The 21,047-nt window shown below is 34.9% G+C and overlaps 1 protein-coding gene across 5 annotated transcripts in view; it reads right to left on the reverse strand.

Moving 5' to 3' along the window:
• Positions 1-21,047, reverse strand: part of Aftph (aftiphilin) — a 63,416-nt gene that overhangs the window by 26,840 nt on the left and 15,529 nt on the right. For all 5 annotated transcript variants that reach the window (XR_007104614.1, XM_047522173.1, XM_047522171.1 and 2 more), the window contains 2 exons: positions 12,291-14,248; positions 1,224-1,375 (listed from right to left, as the gene is read on the reverse strand). Coding sequence is in view for 4 of the 5 variants with exons in the window: in XM_047522173.1 (XP_047378129.1) it covers positions 1,224-1,375; positions 12,291-14,219 (2,081 nt within the window). In the remaining variant the exon portion in view is untranslated. The remainder of the gene's footprint in view (positions 1-1,223; positions 1,376-12,290; positions 14,249-21,047) is intronic.

The raw sequence follows: 21,047 nt of genomic DNA on the forward strand, positions 1-21,047 counted from the left end.
TATGAGGAAGATAACAGGGAGGAAGGAGAACTCTGTGAGCTTCAGGGAAAAAAAAGGAAGAAAGGACAACCTAGTAGTTTTGCTCACAAGTATATTGTACTAACAGGCTGCTGAAGGGTAGTGAAAGACTTAGTAAATGAGAAAGACAGGCAATAACAAGTGGAGTATTCCTTATAAGAAATGACTGAGACCAGAAGTGTTTCAGATTTCAGAGATTTGCTTAGGCTTTACCAATTGTGCATCCCTTATCTGAAATGTTCCAAAATTGGAAACTTTTTCCTTTTTTTGAGATGGGATCACTGTGTTGAACAGCTGGCCCTGAATGTATGTAAATCCTATATTACAAATACTATACGCACAAGAGACCCTCCTGCTTTAGCCTCCTAAGTAGCTGGGATTAACATGAGTCACTTTTGTACTCAGACAAAATTTTAGAGTATTTCAGATTTTGGACTTTAGGATTATGGATGTTCAAAGTCCAAGAGAAAGTTGGGTAAAGGAAACAGGGGCTTAGCAGTGAACAAAATTTACTTGATCATACTAATAATTATAATAATGAAAATACCAAATAAGAAAAATAACCAAAAATCTAAGTATATCGGGAAGATGAAGGCAGAATGGCAGAGATAAGATCTAAAATCTTATTTATTACACTAGGAAATAAAAAGATAATACATGACACTGACTGATTAAAGTACTGATTTAGAATATCAAAAGAAATAGTTCAAAAATAGAGAAGCTGGGCTCAATGGCACACACCTGTAACCCCAGTGGTTTGGAAGGCTAAGGCAGTAGGAGCACAAATTTGAGGTCAGCCTCAGCAACTTAATGAGGCCCTAAGCAACTTAGGCCCTGTCTTGAAATAAAATTTAAAAAAGGGCTGGCGATGTGACTCAGTCAAGTAGTTAAGTGCCCCTGGGTTCAATCCCTGGTACCAACAAGAAAAGAAAGAAAGAAAGGAAAAAAACAAAAAAAACCAAAAAAACAGGTTTTTTGTTTTCATTATGTCTTTTTTTGGGGTGCAGGGGATTGAACACAGGGTGTCACACATGCTAGGCAAGTGCTCTACTGCTGAGTTACATCCCCAGCCCTTCATTATAAGTCTTTTAGCAGAACATGACTAAATTTCAACACATAACCTTTTAGATCCTTAACGCTATCAGAAAATTTTATAAATCAGAACAGTCAAACCACATGGTATCTAAAAACTGTCTGCTACTTACCCATTTTCAGCTAAGGCCTCTCTCGTTTTTATTGGCAAGGTGCTTGTTTCCAGCAAGTGCTTCAGGGATATAACATCCTCTTCAGCATCAGGGACAAATATGGAAGGAAAACATGCTTCGAAAATTCGTTCCAGGCGGTTTAGTAAAGCTGTCTGCATCAAAATATCCCCCAAAAGTTTATTTACATTTCTGCAATTGTAATAATGTCTAGTACTATCATTAAAACAAATGCATATACCTTGTCCACTACTGTAAAAAAGTGAGGGAAATCTGCCACTCAGGTACAAAAAATACATGTAATTACTCATAGAATAATCACTCTAAAGGATTACCTGAAGTAATCATGGTGATGATATAGCAGGTGACAAATATCGAAGTTTGAATAATGTGTCCAAAGCCAAACCGAAAATAAACAAAAACCAGACAGAATTCATATTCTTTCCACCATGAATGTACTCCAGATTTAGGAACAATGAGATTGTATACATGTGAAAGTATTGTGTGTGCTATTACAGCAGATCACTACCTTTTTCTTGGACATAAATACTTGAATTATAAAATCCTTTCTGAAATATCTCTGCTGCTAATATGTATAAACAAAAGTAGGAAACAAAGTCTCAATCTTTACTGATTAGAAAATTAAAAACAATTTTCATTTTGGTAATCTGTATTATCTTCTAGACACCGTTTCTCTATTCTTCTTTGTTGCATGTGTATGTATATTTTAAAACAGAAACTATCTTCTTTGCAAGTAAAATTTGAATATTCCATATTTTCACCTAAAGGATAAATTTCTTTAAAGTATTTTTTATTAATTCAAACTTATTGGATTTACATTAACTTTTTTTGGGGGGGGAGGTAACACCAGGCTTACCGCACATGTGCAACCTGTAGAAATATTCATTCCTATTTTCCTAACTGTATTACAGACACAAGCAAGATATTTTCAAACTCAGACCAATTCACTATTTAAACATCAAAGAGGACTACAAACTGTTAATGAGTTAAAACCTGCAGGAAGATTAAGTGTACTATCCAGTTGATGCCAAATGTACAAAAAAAAAAAAAAAAAAAAAAAGCCACATCATGGTAAAGTCATTAAAAAAATAAAAAGTGAATGCTTAATTTCTGTTGTCTAGTACAGTCAGGAGCCAAGAAAAATAAAAAAATAAAAAGGAAAAAATTTCATAAACACATTTTCCAAACCCAAATCTCTTTTGGAAGCTGAACCACAACAAAAAAATTTAACACTGAATAATTAGTCTCTAGGTACTTTCCTGCTAACTCTACAAAAGTTACTCTGTCACCTTCATTATATTCATGTGTATGCTGGGAAAAGGTTTTCACTCTCAATTATGAACCCTAAAGTAAAGGGTAGATGCAAGATCCCAAGGCTTGTGAAACTTGAGTGTGTCAAGGGGACCCAGCACTTACTTGCTTCAACAGAGGGAAGGGACAGACATTACTTTTAAAGGGATCAGATAACTTTCTAATTGGAAACCTGATAAGCATTGGCTCCTCCTGGACAAGGAAGGTAAATAAAAACTCACATATGGCCAATTTTTATTTCTCTTAAATTAAAATCTTTCTTCTATCCTGTTATCTTTTTAAAGGGAGAGGGGAGGAAAAAAAAAGCTTATCACCTGGAGAAAGAAAAAACACATTAAATCAACTGGGCAATATTACAGATGATGTGTAATAGTGAATAAATTCTCAAATGAATGGAAAGTACTTGAGGAAAAGAAACATCACATTAATCACCTTAATTTACTTCTTCAACCTTTTCCCACAAAAGATGTAAATTACATGAACACCGTTAAGAAACGTTTCATACATCTTCAGAGTTAGAAAATTTGACTGCTTCAGATCTTTTGTTGAATGAGGTGGAGTCAGAGCTGTCAGTCTTTTCAATATAAAGCCAAAGAGTAAACATTTTGGGTTTTGAAGTTCATTCATAAACAAACATGGGTGTGTTCCAATGAAACTTGTTTTTACAAAAATAGGCAGCAAGGATTTGTCCCCTGGGTCATACTTTGTCAACCCCTGAAGTAGAGCAATAAGTAAATATCAAATAACCAGAATCCACTAACAGCATCACCAAGCAGCTAAAAGAATTAACAAAGATTTGATTAAATTAAATTTGTTTGGGCATTTTTACTTTAAAAAGTGTATCAACTTCCAACTATCCATGAGACCAAGTTGATGGTAAGAGCATCCTGTAAAAATAATTTTCACTACTATCTTGTTCATGGCAACAAAAGATGCCAAACTGCATTTATTACTAGTTAATTCCAGTAAGTAAATGGCTGATATAACACTTTGATAGAAGGCTGCAGACCTTCTTATGATTCACTTATGATCTGCACATAACCAGGTCTATCTACATCACAGGGGGAATGATGAATTAGGAAATGAATACTGGGCACCCAGTGTGTGTTAGAAGAGACAACTTTAATCATTACTACTTTCTTACACAGATGATACTTTAACAGCAGCCTGTCCAGGAATAAAATAGAGTCAAAACTGGGCTCAAGATGCTGGGATGTAGCTCTATGGTCTACACTTGCCTAGCATGTGTGATTGCCCTGAGTTCAGTCCCCAACACACACACACACACACACAAACACACACAGAAAAATCAACCCACCAAACACACACTAGACTCAAAATTCACTAAGAATGTTTCTCTAAGTCCCATTTAGCACTCTAAATCATAATGAAACTACTTGTTTCAGTCAGTTAATTTCTACCATATTAGGATATAACAAAAAATTAAATCAAAGTATTTTGCTTCCTTCCCAAGATCTTGCTGTTGAGTAAGTGTGGGGAGAAAACACAGTTTTCGTTTTCAAGTATCTATTCTTTAAGGAACCTCTTATTTAAAGAGAATCTGTAACTGCTACTCCTTGCAGATTTTAAACTTTGGATATTGGTGATAGACTTATTGGCATTTGTGAGTTAAGTCTTGATTATATTATGAAACACAAAGTGTACAAAGCATACAGTAGGTGCATTTAAGAGTAATCTGCTTCCCCCAAAGCACGATAAAGCTAAAAGTTCAAAAATGTAATGGAATATCATCCCAAGTAACTTGGTAAGTAGAACAGGTTACAAGAATACAACTAATATGATGCTCAGAAAAAGAGAAACTAATCTACCATAAAAAACAGTCTTTTGTATCTTTCAAAAAAGATTTTCCATGAGACTGTAATCAGACAATAAAAAAAAAAAACATTGTTACTTTGAGCATAAAATTTAGTATCTCACCATACTAGTCAATAAAGTAAAATATTATACTTGGATTTGTTCTAATGTTTATGAATAAAAAGGAATTTTGTTTATATTACTTCTGTTTCTCTACAGACAATTTACTCCTGCTTTTGCTTCAATGAGAGCACTTTTAGTTTTTTTTTAAGTCTATAACCAAATTACTTAGACAAAAATTACACTGAATAGTGACATTTATTAATATGTTCCAGTACATGAAGACTGTATTAGAGTAAAATTCCACAAAATTATATCTTATTATTTAGAATTAGTGATAAATTCTTACTGGCTGATCTCTGCTTTCCTTATACAGATAAGGCAGCAAATATAAAGCAAACAACATCAGTATAACCCATTTCAGGAAACTGAAGAACTAAATTCAGCAAAAAATCAAAAGATGTTCTTTGAACATACTCAAACTGCAAAAGACTGATTTGATGCATTATAGTTTTGTTTAATGTTTACATAGTGCTTCCCATGAGCCAGGCATTATTCTAAATGCCTTACAAATATTAGCTCATTGAAGTTTCTTATGAAACTTCATTCATTCATTACAAGAAAGGTAACAATATTACTTCCATTTTCTGGATGAGAAAAATGGAGCACAGAGAGGTTAAATTAACTTGCCTCTGGTCACATGCATATTAAATGGGGAGGATGAACCCTAACTCAGGAAGTGTAGTCTCAGAGTAGGTGCTCTCAAACCACCTGTAGTTATAAAAGCAGTTCTAGGTTTAATTTCTGAAAATTACAGTAGTTTTTGAGGGAATGAACTATGTGTTATTTTTGAATCTCTAGTATTGAGGTTCCTGCACATGGTATGGGAATCCTAACTAAATCAAAGTGCATTGGGGGAAGGGGGGGTGCAGGAAGCACTCCACTTTTGTTTAGGACTGTTAAGGGCATAACTTCTATTTATGAAAGTATATCTTATTGTAAGCCATCTTAATCGTTCTTAGGAACGATATAGGAAGTACAGATTTATATAATGTATTGATAACTATAGTTGAATGCTTTCTATTTGCTATACTATGCTTAATGCTGTACATGTAACACTTGAGGAATCTTCTAAAAGAAACCCCTCAGAAAAGTATTATTGTCTCCATATTACAGATAAGCCAATTGAAGCTCAGGGAGCTTAAGGTCATTAACCACAATTTTATTGTGTACAGCAAGAATGTGACCCAAAGTTTGACTTCAAGGCCTACATTCTTTTCACCAAATCATACTTTTACCCACTTTTTGTGGTCTTTCAAATATTTCCAGTCATTAGACAATGGATCACCTGTTAAGTATTGTGATGATGATCATATTTTAAAAAGCAAATAATTTCATCTAACACAGTTGCAAACATTTACTAAACAGTAAGTGTTGGACTCCAAATGAACATGAAGGAAATAAGTGCACACACACTTAGCAGTCTAAATAATTAGCTGAGGCCACAATATTAACTAAATGGCACACTAAGTACAAAAACATTCACACAAATTACTCGAATTTTAAATATCTTTAACTTCAAAGTATAAAGAAGAGAAAAAGGGTCATTGATTCTCCCTTGAAACCATGAAATAAGGTGATGGGTTAGCTGAATACTAGTTTATGTAACTCAATCAAGTCATCCTACACACACGAGCACCAAATTCTCAATGTGACAAACAGGAGTACATTTGGCTATTAAACACTTTAAGAACTGGGGCTCTGATAAATGTAGGGTTGAAAAATCAAATGCTCTTCAAGGCAGGTGCCAGACTCCCCTTTTATTTTCCCTTAGTATTCAATTAACTATGAAACCAATTAACAGTCCAGCAGGTCTGCTACTTGGATTCATATGCATTTCTACCTGTCAAAACCATTCTGAAAATGGTAACTATCCCAAAGCAGGATCTTTTTCTCTCAAAATAGCTTGAAAGGTGAATATATTGCCAAGAGGCAGAACTAGAGGTACTGCTATACAAACTGAGTTGCCTCTCTCTTTCCACTCTTAACCAAACATACAGTTAGCAACACTATTTCCTGCACCTTTGAGAACCGTTTTTCAAAAAGTTTCTGAGGTTATTCAGTAACAGTTAACATTTACTCAGCACTCACTGTGTACAAAGTGCTCTCCTTAGCATCTTTACAGGCATAATTTCATTTATCCTCATAATGAGAGTTCTAAAGTGAGTACAATGATTATTCTTTATATGCTTTTCTTCCCCATTGTCCCAGGCACTGAACCCAGGAACTCATGTGTGCTAGGCAAACACTCTACTACTGAACTCACCCCTTGCTGATAGTATTATTCTGTATATCTTAAGGTTCAGGAAAGTTGCTCATGCAAGTTACTCCAAATCCCTGGAACTAACATGACTACAGCACCTTCTTTTAATCACTATGCTATATGCCTAGGGTTCACGATATTTTTAGGGGTTCATGAAAATGTTTAGTATTTAATATTAATCATCTTTATTTCAAGTCATGAAATTGAATTTAAAAAATCTTTTACGGAGAAGGGGCTCATGAAAAAGTCATAATGCAACGCTTGGCTATACCACATCTCCAAAGGTACACTCACTTTTACAGCTTTTATCTTTTACCATTGTCTTATTTTTCCAAAATTATTTTTACTTTTGGAAACCACATTAGATTTCATTTTTGAGAAGGGGGGGGGGGTGAGGTTTTGCTATATTATACCCAGCCCAGGCTCAAACTTGTAAACTTTCTACCTCAGCCTCCCAAGTGTAGCTGGGATTACAGCTGTATGCCATAGCACCCAGTTACCCAAAGGCTTAATTAATCAAAGGGGGCAAAGCATTATGCACAAATTCACTTTTACTCATTCCCAGTTCTGTTATCTTTCTATGTCTGGTGATAGGGAAGAAAGTCCTGTGGGATATAAGTAGCCATTTCATCTACTGGTGCAAATAAGCTATATTATGTAGTGCAACATTTCTCAAATGGTATACACAAGTCACAAATAGGTTGCAAGTTTTCCAAAAATCCTGAAAGCAATATATGGACATACGGTATTCTCTCTTGTGATGGTAATTTTATGTATCAACTTGACTAGCCCATGAGGTGCCCGGACCTTTGATCAAACATGTGAGTGTGCTTTCGGATGAGGAAACATTTGGACTGGTAGACTGAATAAAGCAGACTATCCTCTCTAATGTGAGTGGGCCTTGCCCTATTAAAGACCTGAATAGAACAAAAACACTGAGTAAGAAGGAACTACTCCTACCTGACTTTCTGAGTGGAGACAACAATCTTTTCCTGCATTTGGACTCAAGTAAAAAATTGGCTCATCTTTTTTTGGGGGGTGGGGAGGTAGTGGGGATTTAACCCAGGGGTGCTTTACCACTGAGCCACATTCCTAGCCCTTTTTATTTTGACAGTTTTGCTTAGTTGCTTAGGGCCTTGCTAAGTTGGAGAGGTTGGTCTCAAACTTGTGATCCTCCTGCCTCAGCCTCTGGGATTATAGGTGTGCAACTCTGCACCTGACAAAAATTGGCTCTTCTTAGGTCTAAAGGCTGCTGGCTTTCAGAACTTAAACCATTGGCTTTCCTGGTTCTCAGGCCTTCAGATCAGAATGGAACTATATTAGCTCTATTGGGTCTCTAGCTTCCCCGCTGTATTTTGGGACTTCTCACTCTCCAATCAATTTATTCCTTCCTTCTCTCCACCCTCTCTGGCCCTCCCAATTCCATTTATTGGTTCTCTTTCTCTAGAAAACCTAATACCTCTCTATTTTATAAATGACTACATTTGATAAAAGTGTACACTTGATAAAAATGATAAAAGTGTACCACAAATTTAATTCACCTTTCCAGAAGGATGTATAAAGACCCTCATCTAGAGTTCTAGATTCTGCTTCTTAGGCAACTCAAATGCCTGTCTTCTTTAAAGTATGTACTTAAGGCAACTGTTAAAATTCCTTCAACATGTGTCCAGTTAGTTTTCCTTTCTTGCTCAGGAATAGACATTGATTAATGCCAACAGTTTCAATATTGATAGCATTAGGTCTTGCACTTAAGTGGATATTTAGAAGAAACATAAAATCCACTGAGTAATTTAATCTTCCATTTAAGAGGATACCTTATGTCTTACCACTATTAAATATTAAGTAAGATATCAAGTATAATCTACACTTGTATACTTACAATTCTCAATTTCAAGCTATCTAAAAGGAGGGACCAAGTCACCAAGTTCAAAAAAGATGATTTGCTCTTTTTGGACAATTTCTAGATAAATCTAATAAGAGTATGTCTATCTACTTTTGAACTAAAGACCAGAATGTTGGAGCTGGGGCTGTAGCTCAGTGGCAGAGTGTTTGCCTAGCATGTGTGAGGCACTGGATTTGATCCTCAGCAGCACCACATAAAAATAAATAGATAAAATAGAAGTAGTCTGTCCATCTACCAAAAAACCAAAAAAACAAAACAAAAAAAACCAGAATGTCAAATTTTCTGAGGGAAAAATAGCAAAAGGAAATGCTATCCAAATACTTAAGGAAACCAAAGATCCTTAAGGCCAAAATCTTAAGTCTTAATTTCTTTACTTTGTTACTTGCTTCTGTTTCAATCATAAGTTCAAATGTTCACCCACAGAAGGGAAAACTGGCACACAATTTCAGGTAAATGATTAAATAAATGAAGTTGAAAATGTAAGATTGGTTACATTCAGTTAGAGAATGCAAACTTTCTGGTGGAAAAAAAAACTCAGTAACTTAATCTCAAAATAGCACAAACCAAAGAATAAGTGATTTTCTTCTTTTCCTTTTATGTGACATTCTTAGTTTTTAAACCTTTAACTTCTCAAGTAACATTCAGAGCAATATTTAAAAAACTTATAAAAGTTCAGTGTTAAATGCAATGCTTATGACATTTAGCTCTTTTACCATACATCTAAGAAAAAGGCATCTTGGCTATTTTAATCAAGGTTTCTTTCTAAAGTATTAAAAGTCAAAATAAAATGTTTAAATAACATCATAATTATCTTTTAGGTGGAACAAAAAGACTTCTTTGAAAATAAGGAGGCTTTGTTGTGGTTGTTATTTTTGTTTTGTTTTAAATCTTAGCCCAAAAAGTAAAGAACAGTTTTGACCTCTTTCTGATTTGTACTTTTTTTTTTTCAGTAATGGGGATTGGATCCAGGGCCTCGAGTATGCGATACAAGTGCTCTACCACTGAACTACACCTCCAGTCTACTACTTGTCATTCATAACAATGTTAAAAGAGAAATATACTAGACCCTGAGTTCTCAGGAAAAAATTATTCACTAAAAGGAGACTATCTTTTTTCTCATGTATGGTTCTAAAAGTAGGGCTTGAACTCTCTGAGGTACACTGCACCAGCAGCTGTAAATTAATTTGACTAAGAACATTTTTTGAATTTGAAAAATTTATTCTTGATGGAATTTTCCCCACCTAAGTAACAAATAATTGCAATAAGCCAGAGAAAGCTATATTTATTGAAACTTTAAGTTATGGTAGTTTAAGTTGAGATTCAAACTCAGATCTATCAGATTCCATGCTTTATTATCTCCTATATTCGGTTATCAAATTATAAATAAATAACTTCAATCAACTTGTATGATGCAAGAAACTGCTATTTAAAGTGGTCATATTTTAAAAATTCATTATCTGATGATGTTAAAAGTTCTAAGGCTACAAATTAAAGATCATTCAATACCAATGTCATCCTATACTCTAGTGAGATGAAACTAAGTAGGCAAACTGTTAGGTCAAAACCCAACAGTCTTCATTTTGCATTATAATTGGTTCACTTGTGTTTAAAATTCCAAGGTTCTGCCTCAATAATAAATTACTTGACAGGAATAATATACACTAGTCAAACCATGTAATAACTGAACTAGCAAAGTAGATAATTCAGACACCCAAAGTCAACAGAAAAATGATCAGCTATGTACATCAACTGGTAATAGCCTAATTTCCCTAATATCTTTTTTAATTGGTTCTTTTTAGTTATACTTAATGTGTCAAAGGTATCAAACAATGATGTATAACCAGTTCAATTAACGCACACTTTGAAATACTTCCAGTTGAAAATGGGTTTCTCAGCAAAAGATAACCAGAGAAATAAAGTTTGCAAACTGTGATTTTACCCACAGTATCTTTAAAAATAAGCATGTGGGCCAGGTGTTACATATATCAATCAGTGATATATAGCAGTGATTTTTAAGGGAGTGCCCCCTTACCCATCCTAGGGCTGAGGAAAGGCAAAAGGATACAACTTAGGACTAGGGAACAACCTGGATGTTGAGCCACTCCTCTAGGGTCTATTATAGGAAAAGTAAATTTAATAAATCTTCTAAGCAAATAAATACAACCACAGTAAGTTAACCTACAGTCAATTCTTGTTTGAGAACTAACCTTAATTGATCTCACACCCTCACCCCAGGTCTTTCTGTAGCTGTCAAACTATTTAGTTCAAAACTGCCTTTTTTCCTAGTTCTTTTCCTATCCTTCAAGTCACTACAGTTTCAGCACAAAATGAGACTTCAAATTCTGCTTGCTCTCTTCTGCATTTGAAACTATTCTTCATACTCGGTAGGCTGAGGCAGGAAGATCACAAGTTCAAGTCCAGCCTCGGCAACTTAGCAAGACTATCTCAAAACAAAAAATAAAAGTTCAATACCCCTACTGCAAAACAGAAACAAAACGACAAAAACAACCCCACCCCAAAACTGTACCTCAAATCTTCTAAATCTTTGATGGACAAAATTAACAGCATTTTTCCCCTCTTCCTGAAGCTTAAGAAAAAAAAAAATCTTCTAAATCTCAGCTTAACTTTAAAAACAAATCATGTAAAGGTAAAAATAGGACTTACTGGAATAATTAGTTTATTAATATATTATTTTTTCATTGAATATTTTTAATTGTTTCAACAAGTGTTAAGTGCTTGCTACATGCCACGTATTAGAGATAAGGTAAAAAAGTAAGAGCTACTGCCCTAAATGTCACCTTATATGCAAAATATTGCAAAGTCCTAGTTATTTTTTTCTCATTAGTAAATATTACTTCCCAACACACTCATGCTTATCTATTTTCTGTTTCCCTTCTACTTCCCTTTTCTTCTTTAATGTTAGAAAACCTTCACAGAAGAGACTTAGCTTCTTTTGTTAATTGCTCTATCCCTGGGGCTAAGAACAGTGCTAGGCAAGCTTATTGATAATTTTTTACACAGATAATATTTACACTCACCAAAAATCAAATGGGCAAATTTCAGTAACTATTACACACATCTTAATTTTTTTTGGTGGTACTTGAGATGGAACCCAGAGGGGCCCTACCACTAAGCTACATCCCCCAGGTCTTTTTTTTTTTTTTTTTTTTTTTTTTTGGGTGCTGGGGATCGAACCCAGGGCCTTGTGCTTACAAGGCAAGCACTCTACTAACTGAGCTATCTCCCCAGCCCCCTCCAAGTCTTTTAATTTTTTATTTCGAGGCAGGGTCTCCTTAAGTTGCTAAGGCTACCCTTGAATCTAGTGATCCTCCTGCTTCAGTCTTTCTGAATCCCTAGGATTATGGGCATGTGCCACTACAGTTAGCAAAACTGGCAAATTTCTGTAACTCTTAAGGAAACTCATTGGGATAAAAATCTTATCAAGTTTTATTACAGGACTATTTATAATTTCTCAAAGGGTTGTAAAAAGGTAACCAATCTACAAAGTGGGCAAACATTACATATAAAGAGATTCCTTTAACAGGTACTCAATTGAAAAAATATTTTTTAAAAAGCTGAATTGGAAGTCTTCACAGCAATTAATATGTCATAAAAAATAGAGAAAACTAGTAAATACCTGAATGGAAGTGGCTGATTCCTGTAAATGGCCACTAGCAACTGCTCCTTTGGAAGTTGCTGAAGGGATACTGTGCATCTTGGGGGTTCCTGGAGTATCAACATTTTCATCTGTCCTATGTGACTGCCAGACTTCCTTTCGATGATAAGCTTCAGTAGCCTGCTGATCTCCAAAAGCAGCCCAGGAACAACCATCTTTTTGTTCATCCCCAAAAGCATTCCAATCTACAACTTGGCTAGGACCAGCTGAACTGAAGTCCGCAAAGTCATCAGAGTCTTGAAAAGCACTGCAGTCATCTTGAATATTTGGCACTGAATCAAAATCTCCAAACTCACTATCTTGCCCATTTTTCAGTTTTGAAACAGGTTCACTGCCTGTTCCACCAGACTTTCTTGCCAACTGACATTCCTCTGATAAACTATCAGAAGTCTGCTTCATGTATGAATCAGTAAATATCACTTCCTCCAGGCAAGAAACAGCATTTGTATCCCCAAATTCTCCAAAGTCATCACCTGGTTCACTAGAATGTGGAAAGTGCTCTGAGGACTCTTCAAAAGTGACATCACTCATTGAATCTTGAGTACCAGTGATGAAAGGTGGAGTGGTGCCACTGGCTGTGCCAAAGTCACCAAAATCATCCTCATTGGTATCATTGCAAGTCACAAATTCATTACTACTATCACCATTTTTTACACTTATGGAATCATCCAAAACATTCTCTTCTGTAGGACCAATGTTTGGGTTTTGGGAATTAGTAAACTTTCTACCTTCTTCTTTGGAAGAACCAACTTCATCAGCATCAAAAGTTTTAATAGAATCCATGCATAGGTCAGCATATTTTGAAGTAACTAAATGTAGTTTTTCCTCAGTTTTACATTGTTCTCTCCTAATGGCTTCTGAATTATCAGCTGAATCTACCAAACTCCAAACCTTTGACTGATTGCTTGAATTTAAAAAATCATCCTGTTGTAGCATTGCAAGGCCTTGTTTTTCAACACTGAAACTTCTGTTAGTTGCTATGCTTATTTCTGAAACACACACCTGATCCTCGCCATCAGTGTCTCCTTTATCATCAAAACTTTTAAGCAAAGACATTTCTTTTACAGAATTCAGTTCATTGACTCTGTTAACTTTGTTGTTTTCCTGAATGGTTAGAGCATCTCTCTCATTTAAAACTGCACATCTTATTTCTTCTAGTTGTATCCTTTCCTTTTTGGAAAATGTGGCAAAATCTGCAAATTCTTCAGCAGGACTAGGTGCAAAGTCTAAATTATACTCAGTGCTATGAGTGCTCAAAGGCTTTCGTCCCTTTGAATCAGCTACATTGTCCAGATCATCTGTTCCCTGAGGATTTACAGTTTCCAACCCTGCAAACCCATTTGTTAGAATCTCCAGACAAGGAGGCTTTTCACCATTGCAGTTCTCTAACTGCTTGTTTTGATGAACAATGTTCATATCAGTTCTAAAATCTCCTGGAGAGAAACTTTCAGGTGTTTCAACATTCTGTCTCTGCTCTATTACTTTGTTTAAATCTCCTGGATCTTCCATGTCATCAGTAGAAGTATCTAAAGTTTTAGATGAAATAATTTCTTTGCTGGTGGTACAAAGTAAAACATCAGACTGACCTTTCACAGGAGTAGAAAGTTCAGCAGTGATGTCCTTATCATTACCATTTTTAATGGACTTAAAGCTTGTAAGGCTATCTACGTTTTCTGAGAAATCATGAATTGGCATAAAATGGTTTGAAGATACAAACTCTTCCTTGGGACGAGTATAATCCGGTGTATCAAAATCAACAAACCCTATGCCAGAAGGGCTGACTTCTGAAAATCCACCGAATTCCCCAAATTCATCATCATCATCATCCTCTGCTCCATTGTCTAGAGGTGGTGGGGATGAAGAGTACATTCGAATGATGTCTGGCTCCATTGTTCAGTTGCTTTCTAATTAATTTATACCTGTAAAAAAAATTTTTTTTGAGGGAAGAGATTACATATAATAAAGTCTTCCAAAACTCTCTCAAAGCTACTTTAAAACAATGCAAATTTATACTGCTCTATTTTGTATCTTTTTAAAAATTCTTTTCATTGTAGATGGACACAATATCTTTATGTTATTCATTTAATTTTATGTGGTGCTGAGGATCGAACCCAGTGCCTGGAATGTGCTAAGCAAGCACTCTACCACTAAGCCACAACCCCAGCTCTCTATTTTGTATCTTTTAAACTGTTTCTCTTAAGTGAGAGTACATAGCTATAACATATTGGCAAAATATTTTTTTTCTCTTTCAGCATACAATGTCACTGGGAGTACATTCCAGAAAATTTTGAATATACACCTTTAAAAGTACACCTAACAAAATGTTCTCTCAGGTCCTTGCTTATTCTACTAATTTCTCTTTCATATTCACTGGGGACTCAGTGCTTGCCTTATGGATTTGTATGAATTCTTTATATATTAAGACATGAAAACCCTCTAATTAAATTTCTACAAATACTTCCTTCACTTTACTTTTCAATGTTTATTTCTGAACCAAGGTTAACTTTTTCATACCTGAATTTTGAAGTAGTTTACGGCTCACAAGAACCTGCAAAAACAGGAGAACTCTTGTATATTCTACACAGCTTCTCTCAGTGGTAATAAACTACCATCACCAGATGCTCCTTGACTTTTATAGGTATACATCTCCAAAAACCCATCGTAAGTTAAAATTATCATAAAATAAAAATGCATTTAACACAACCAACTGAACATCACAGTTTATTTCTGAGGCACAAACATAAATAAGCATTTAATACACCTACTGAACATCACAGCTTAGCAACACAGTGCATTGTAGGGCAACACATATGCTTGTGTGGCTGTTTGGGAGCTGTGGCTTGCTGTTGCTCATGAGGAAGTATCCTACTGCATATTGCCAGACCAGGAAAAAAAAAAAAATCAAAATTCAAAATTCCAACTACAGCTTCTACTAAATGCATACTGCTTTCACATCATCATAAAGTGGAAAAATTTTAAGTCAAACTATCATAAATTGGGGACTGTTTGTACATGGTCAAACCAGGAAACAAATATCAGTATAATACTATTAGCTCACATATGGGTCTTATTTGGACTTCCCTTGTTTTTTCTTTTTTGGTCCATATGTAGTTTTATGAAATGTTATCACATATATATATTAATCATCACTACAACTGGGAAAAGAACAGTTCAATGAATACAAAGAAACTCCCTCAGGTTGCCCCTTAATAGTTACACCTATCTTGTGGGGTGGTGATCTCGTGAATATCCAAGAGAAATCAGTAGAGCAGAAGAAAGGGACCAGGGGAGAAAGAAGGGAAGCAAAGGGGCAATAACTGGGAAATGATACTGGCCAAATACATTGTTATATTGTGTGCATGTACAAATATGTAAAAATGAATCCCACCATTACTAAGAATAATTATAATGCACCAATAAAAATATGAAAAAAAATTTCACCTCTGCTTGTATTTTAATCCTTGGCAATCACTGATCTATTCTCCATCATTATAATTTTGCTATGTCAAGAGTGCTATGTAAATGAAGTTATATAATATGTAACTTTTTAAAAATAATTTGTAAATCTTTGAAGCTGGCTTTTTACATTGTTTTATGCCCTTGAGGGCTATCCATGTTGCTGCATGTATCAATAGTTCATTCCTTTTATTGCTAAGTAGCCTTCTATTGTACAGTTGTACCACAGGTTGTCTATCTATTCACTTTATATAGGACATCTCAGTTGTTAGAATATTTTTCTATTGCAAATAAGGATTCTATGAACATACATACAGATTACCATGTGAACTTAAGTTTTCATTTCTCCAAGACATATATCCAGGAGTGTGAATGCTGGGTCACATGGTATATTCAACTTCATAAAATTGCCAACCTGTTTCCCTAAGTTAATTTAATGGAGTCAAATCAAATGATATTTTCATTTGTAATTTTCCTCATTATTTTGTTATCATGTAAGCTCAATATTTCATAAATATTCACTTTTATTTGCCTCTACAGTTTAACATTTATTTTTTAATATATCTAGAACTTAGTTTGGTGTATGATGTAAAGCAAGGATCTGATTTTTTTTCCTAAACAGTCAAGCAATAATCATAACCCCATTTGCTGAATACTACTCCCCCTACTCATTAATTTATGATGTCTTCTTTTTTATATATTTAATTCTTAAATGCAAGTTGTCAGGTTTATTCTGTTCCTCTGTACTGAGGTTACAAGTCAGACAACATTAGAAGCAATGGAAGGACACAACCAACCCAAGTCCTGGAATAAACTAGCCTATTAATAATGAACCGATACTTCTTTTTTTTTTTTTTTTTTTTTTGGTGCTGGGGATCGAACCCAGGGCCTTGTGCTTACTAGGCAAGCACTCTACCAACTGAGCTATCTCCCCAGCCTGAACTGATACTTCTTGAAACTCACAATTGCCAAGTTAGATACATGAGGAAAATATCTGTTATAAAATGTAACCAGTTTCGCAAGCTAGAAAGCCAACTTTTTCCCAGCTCTTAGAATGAAGTTTCCTAAGATGTTCAAGTTTTAGAGCAAAGGTACTTTAAAAAAATCACGAAATGTAATTTACAGATGAGGAAAATAAGGCCTATTGGTGAGTAACTTTCCCAAAGTTCCTATATCTGCTTAATGGAGAATGGCTTGGAATTTTGAAAAGTAGGACCTTTGAGATCAGTGATGGGTTCAGTCACTAAGAGTTATTCTGAATGAAATATCCAAGTCAGAAAAAAGAAAAAGACAAAATTGTAATATACCTACTTTAAATTATCTTCCTTATGAAATCAGCACCATAAAGAAATAACAGCTTTAGCTGAGCTAATCTTCTGCTGCTGATTTGAAAATGATAAAGAAATAAAAGATACACATAAGTCCTATTTTCTTTCTTTTGTCTAACATCCTGATAACTTTTCTCATGTTCAATGTCCAAGGTAATTTGATCTTTAACAGTTTCTCCCTAATTATGAAGTCCCTATTATTTAAACATCCTCTGCCACTGTCAATGAGAATAAGAGGGAAAGGAACTTCTGGACATATATACTGCTGTTGGGACTGTATAGTTAAAAGGTTCCAGAAGGCAATATGACTATACTACACAAACTCTTAAAATCTAAAACAAAACTTATGCAGTCATTAACAGCATGATTCCTTTTTCTAAAATTTAAAAGCATTCATAATGATATGGACATGTCCAAAGGAAACAAAAGTCACATTGAAGGGGGGAATCCTACTAGTCAAATCAGAGACAATTTAGTATTAAAATAAGGACGAACAAATTATAACCTACTGAATAAAATAATAATCTAAGTTCTCACAGATAAAAACATGGCAGTGAATAAACTGAAAGTTAGATGGGGAACAAGATATTAGAACAGTTTCAAAGTGCTTCCCTACAATACACTTAATTACAAAGGGAAAAAGTATAACTTTACAGCAGTGAAGCCTGACACTACCTGAATCAAGTGATTAAGATGAATAATGAACTCATATAGCACCAGAAGAGATGTGATGAGAATAATACGGGACAAATTCTGGAATATTCTTGTCAAAAATATATAAACTGAACTACTGAGGAAACAAACCCAAATGGACAGACAGGTACTCTACATACAAGTTGGCTTGTAATCATTAAAAGTATAAGGTCATGAAAGTCAAGGAAAGAAAGACTGAAGAACTGTTTCAGATTGATGATTAAAGAGACAACAGTAAATGCAATACTTGATTCTCAACCAGATCCTTTTCTATAAAGGTCACTGGGACGATTGTGAAACTTGAAGTCCAAGGATTAGACAGAAGCAGTTTAATTTCTTGCTTCTGATGAGTTTGTGGTTATGTAAGAGAACATACTAGACTATAGGAAACATACACTGAAATATTCAAGAGTGACAGGGCATTAGTTTGGCAATGCAGTCTCAAACTATTCCAGAAAAAAATGTCATTTGTATTGAACTTGCAACTTTTTATAAGTTTGTGATTCAGAATAAAATTTTTTTTAAAAACTTAAATGCATTCAAGGAGAGTTGTATATCTTCATTTAAGTATGTACACTTTGTTACTTATGCAAATACTTTTTTTAAAAAATGTGGCAAGATACATATAATATCTGCCATTTTTAAGTGTATACTTTAGTGGCATTAAGTACATTTCACGTTGTGCAACCATCAGCACCATCTGTCTCTAGAAATTCCTTTTTATCTTTCAAAATATCAAAATGTCTTCTGTACTCATTAAACAATAGCCCCCCAAGCTTATTTCACTTTGCATAAAGTCCTCAAAGTTCATCTGTACTGCAGCATATCTCAGACTTTCACTCCTTTTTATGGCAGAATAAAACTCAATTATATGTATTACCACAACATGTTTATTCATCAAAGGATACTTGGGATGCTTCCACCTTATGGCTATTGTGGATAATGCTACCATGAACATGGATGTATAACATACCTTGTTTTAAAACATTTTTATTTTGAAATAATAGATTAAAAGAACATTACAAAAATAGCATAGAGTCCAGAAATGTTAATATCTTATATATCTCTGGTACTATTATGATTTAGATATGAGGTATCCCCCTAAAAAACTCATGTGTGAGACAATGCAAGAATGTTCAGAGGTGAAACAATTAAGATTATGAGAACTATAACCTAATAAATGAATTAATCCACTAATATGGGTTAACTGCAGGCAGGTAGAGTGCAGCTGCAGGAGAATCACTGAGGGAGTGCCTTTGGGGTTTATATTTTGTTCCTGGTGAGTGGAGCTCTTCCTCTGCTTCTTGTTGCCTGTCCTGACTGCTTTTTCTCGCCTGCCCTTCCACTGCAATGTTCTACCCCACCTTGTGCCCAGAGCAATGAAGTTGGCCATCTGTGGACTGAGATCACTGAAACTGTGAGCATCAAATAAACTTTTCCTCCTCTAGGTTGTTCTTGTCAGGTCTTTTGGTGACAGTCATGAAAAAATTAACAACAACAAAAAAAAAAATTCAAGAGCAAAACCAGAAACTGACAATGTTGGTACATTAATATTAACATTATTGTTAATAGATCTTATTCAATTTTTATCTTTTTAAAAAAAGAACCTGCATTTACTTGTTTGGATGTTGTTCTGTTCAACTTCATTCCCTAGAGACTGCATAACCAGTCACCATCGTCAAGACACAGAACTGCCCCTACCTGCTCTCCATCCTTGTTGACTGGCAACCATTAATCTGTTCTCTAGCTCCACAGTTTTGTCACTTCAAGATTGCTATGTAATCATACAGTCAGTTACTCTGTGAAGTTGCCTTTTTTCACCCAGCACAATGCTCTTGAGGTCTATCCTGGTTTGTTGCATCTATCAATAGGTCAGTCCTTTTTACTGCTGAGTACCTTTCTGCTATACAGAAATACTAGTTTGTCCATTTAACCACTAAAGGACACTGGGGTTGTTTCCAGTATTTTACTACAAATAGTATATATAATAAAGATGTTAAGACCATTCATGTTCAGGTTTTTGTGTAAATGTAAGTTGTTAGCTGAAATAAATGCTGAGTGTGACTGCTAGGCACTATGGTAAGTGCATGTTTAGTTTTATAAAAAGCTGCCAAATTATTTTCCAGAGTGTGTGTACCATCTTACATTCCTACAATACCTTATTTTTAAAGAACCATGTGTGATGTTTCTTTTTGGCAGAATCTGTTCATGGTAAAACTACAGATTTTTCTAAAATGTTGCCTTGTTTGAAAAATGGAATAATTTATTGATTCAAGGCTTATTTCAAAATCAACTAATGCAAATATGAAATATGAATCAGAAAACTTGTAACCAAGGCAACAACACAGGAAGTAGTTTCTCTTCCTCATGTACCTTGGCAAGGTACTCTATTTCCCCTTCTAGGTGACACAGGCTCTATCAGCCTTCCAGACTACAAACATTTGTACTTCTCAATACTGAGTCACCTATTGATAGGAATAACTTGGGGTTCTGCATGTTCCTCTCCAGCAGGCCTTGGCTCTGACTCAACTCACCCTTCAGAAACCTAAGAGAATGCCAGTCTTTATAAGTTTTAGTCAACCATACAGTGTGGAGGAGGCTCAAGGGTTTCCAGAAAATTCCTCTGTGTCCAGGCTAACTCTACTTAAAAGAAGTTTTATGTTAATTGAAGTATTACTTGTATAATGAATTTACAAATTAAGTTTGACTTAGATAATCCACTTTTTTAAACACATAAAACGTGGGTTTTAAATAGCTATTTCTATTTAACAGAGGGGAAAAAAGGATGGATGAGCTACTTTAATATTGTGTCTGGCACACAGCAAACTCAATAACTGTTTCTTCATCCTTCAAGATGTCCCAATTTCTTTATAACCTGAACAAACGGATGTGTGTGCATGCATAAGGGGTTGTGGTTGAACTTGCTATTTTTATGCCTGCTTACTGCAAGACCTGTTAGAGGGGAGTGAACAAGTAACAAGGCTACTGCCTTGGCAGACAGGGAGTAAAGCCATAGTAAACATAAATATTTGATGTGAGGGTCTTATAACTGTGTAGTGAACGGACTACTGCTAAAAGTGCTCAGAGCAGGAAGACAGAATCTGGACAGACTTCCTGTACTTTGGAGATTTATCCATGGGAAAATCACATCCTTATAAAAATGATTAAGAGAAAATCAGGTGAGTAATAGTATTTAAAAATGCAAGCCGAAGCAGACCTTCATAAACAGCGAATATCAAAA

This window comes from Sciurus carolinensis, chromosome 13 (genome assembly GCF_902686445.1).
Source record: "Sciurus carolinensis chromosome 13, mSciCar1.2, whole genome shotgun sequence".
Lineage (NCBI taxonomy): Eukaryota > Metazoa > Chordata > Mammalia > Rodentia > Sciuridae > Sciurus > Sciurus carolinensis.